Source organism: Cyprinodon variegatus, unplaced genomic scaffold (assembly GCF_000732505.1).
Source record: "Cyprinodon variegatus isolate N-32 unplaced genomic scaffold, C_variegatus-1.0 Scaffold851, whole genome shotgun sequence".
In the NCBI taxonomy this organism is placed as follows: domain Eukaryota; kingdom Metazoa; phylum Chordata; class Actinopteri; order Cyprinodontiformes; family Cyprinodontidae; genus Cyprinodon; species Cyprinodon variegatus.
In genome coordinates, this window is record NW_015151304.1 from 5503 (window position 1) to 7807 (window position 2305).

Below are 2305 nucleotides of genomic sequence, written 5' to 3' on the forward strand. Positions count from 1 at the left end.
CGGGCCAATGTTAGGCCTGGCCGCCACAGATGGGCTAATATTAGCCCTGGCCGCTGCAGACGGGCCAATGTTAGGCCTGACCGCCGCAGACGGGCTAACGTTAGCCCTGGCCGCCGCAGGCGGGCCAATGTTAGGCATGGCCGCCACAGATGGGCTAATATTAGCCCTGGCCGCTGCAGACAGGCTAACGTTAGCCCTGGCCACCGCAGGCGGGCCAATGCTAGCCCTGGCTGCCACAGACGGGCTAACGTTAGCCCTGGCTGCTGTTACTGTGGGAGCTCCACTGGTTGCTGCGATCCTCTCAACTAAATCAGTAAATGTTCGATATAGCGAAGCTTTAGTATAATATTCTTTGCTCAAATTATGTTAAAACATATTTTTATTGAACAACAGCAACATTAAAGAGAACTTTTATCTTAATCCTCTGAGCTCTGTGAGCGCTAACCTGGAAGCTGCTGCTGCCGCAGTGCATGCTGGGACAGCTGTCAGTCTGGAGGACGGTACATATAGTGAGAAACAGCATGTCTCTGAAAGGGGGGTCGTTAAAGGGAATTGTTGGCCTCCTAATGCTAAAGACATCTTAAATATATATTCCCAGGACAGAACCTGACAGACCGAATGCTTATTGATTTAATAACAAAGGACCTAAGTACGATTATTGTACAAAATCGAGGAGCAAACAGAGGACTTTAGTCTGGCAAAGTTTATCTTGATCCTGAAGTAACGTCTTGGAAACATTCAGCTATCATCAAGCCTCTCAGTTTGGTGCCCATAAAGCAAAGCTGTTCATCAAACAGAGTCTTAAACGTGGTTAAGTCTCTTTTCCTGGTAGACCCCAGGACTTTGCTGCTGGTCTTAATGTCCCTGGTAGGAACCGCAAAGACAAAAAGCTCTACGTTCAGACAAAGAGATTAAGATGCAAATCAGAGCATGAGCTAAAGATCAAATGTTAATGACGTAAGTGAGAAACACTCCCCTGCAACCTTTCATATCCAAAGAGACATTTGGCCCCGGGTCCAACCAAGGAAAAGCTGTTTGGAGCCACAAAGTAGGCCTTTTTCAAAACATGCCATCTCTATTTTGTTATCTCGTATAGGAAATTAGTTACCATCTTAAACAACCAAAGATTTATCTTTTAGTGTCGCTTGTAGCAGCGCTCACCTGTGCTGCTCTGGATGGTCCTGACAGTGGTGGCGGTGGTGCGGGGGGGTGAGGATGGAAGCAGCAGCAGTGGTCTTCCTCCTGGTCCTTCGTCCTCAGAGGTACATCCCTGGTCGATGGCCCTTACATAGCTGGGGCTCCGCATGCGGAAGCATCCAGGCATAGGCAGGGTGTCCATGGTCTCCAGACTGTCCATCCCTGCATCCATGGCCTGAGACTGCAGCTCACTGTAGACCTGCTCGCATACCTGCTCGATCTGCCCGTTCACCTCCACCTCACTCAGCTGGAGAGGAGACAGAGGAGAGGGACACGTGGTTAGGGGGCAGAAATCCACAGATTATTCACCAGTATAAGCTTTAGATAAACAGATAAGGAAGTGTTTCCATCACTCCCATATTAAACTGGTGGAACTCAGAGGTTTAATCATTTCTTTAAGATAAAGTCTCTTGCTTTGCAGTAATAGTCATAAAGGTGAGTGACAGCAGACACACCTTTGCTGCTTATTACTCCAGTATCCAGGTGCAGGCTCAGTCTGCAGGTCACACGCTGTTTAATCACTAATAAAGACAATATCTGTTACCTACTTTAGGTCTGCTGTCCGTCATCATGTCATCTCTGGCACTAAGTTCCACAACCTATTTCCATTTAAACACTTTTAAAGAAGTTAGAGGATCAACTTCAGCTTTTTCCTCCAGTAAAAGTGTAAAAGTACCATTTTAAAAACTTCGTAAAGTAGAAAAGTCAAAGTAATGCAGGAAATTCAGTTAAGGCCAGAGCTTTACTGCTCTACCCTATTAAAGAAACATTTTTCTACAATTCTGGATGAAAACTTCCTTAGACTTCATTTCCTTAGTTTTATAACTGAGTCACATTTAACTTTGCATCATCTGGAAAAACAATGTATTTTGGTCTTTCTGAGTCTGAGTAAAGATGATGGATTTTGCCGTGTTTTATTAGCCTGGTGAGACCATCCTGATCTCGCCAGCTTTCAAGGTTTCACTCGCAGATCAGTCTGGAGACTCTCCGTTAAAGAAAATTTGGAGCCGTTCACCAAACGAACGTCCAATCAGCGTTGGCTTTGAGGCGGGTTGAGGCGTGACTCACCGAGAAGCGCGACAGTTCAGTCTAAAGAACATGGCGGCTT

The 2305-nt window shown here is 46.1% G+C and overlaps 1 protein-coding gene across 1 annotated transcript in view; it reads right to left on the reverse strand.

Moving 5' to 3' along the window:
• The window catches only part of LOC107099252 (disks large-associated protein 1-like), a gene marked incomplete at its 3' end in the record, with an annotated part of 53548 nt that overhangs the window by 4359 nt on the left and 46884 nt on the right, over window positions 1-2305 (reverse strand). The window contains exon 6 of the mRNA XM_015397307.1: window positions 1162-1444. Within this exon, the coding sequence (XP_015252793.1) occupies window positions 1162-1444 (283 nt within the window). The remainder of the gene's footprint in view (window positions 1-1161; window positions 1445-2305) is intronic.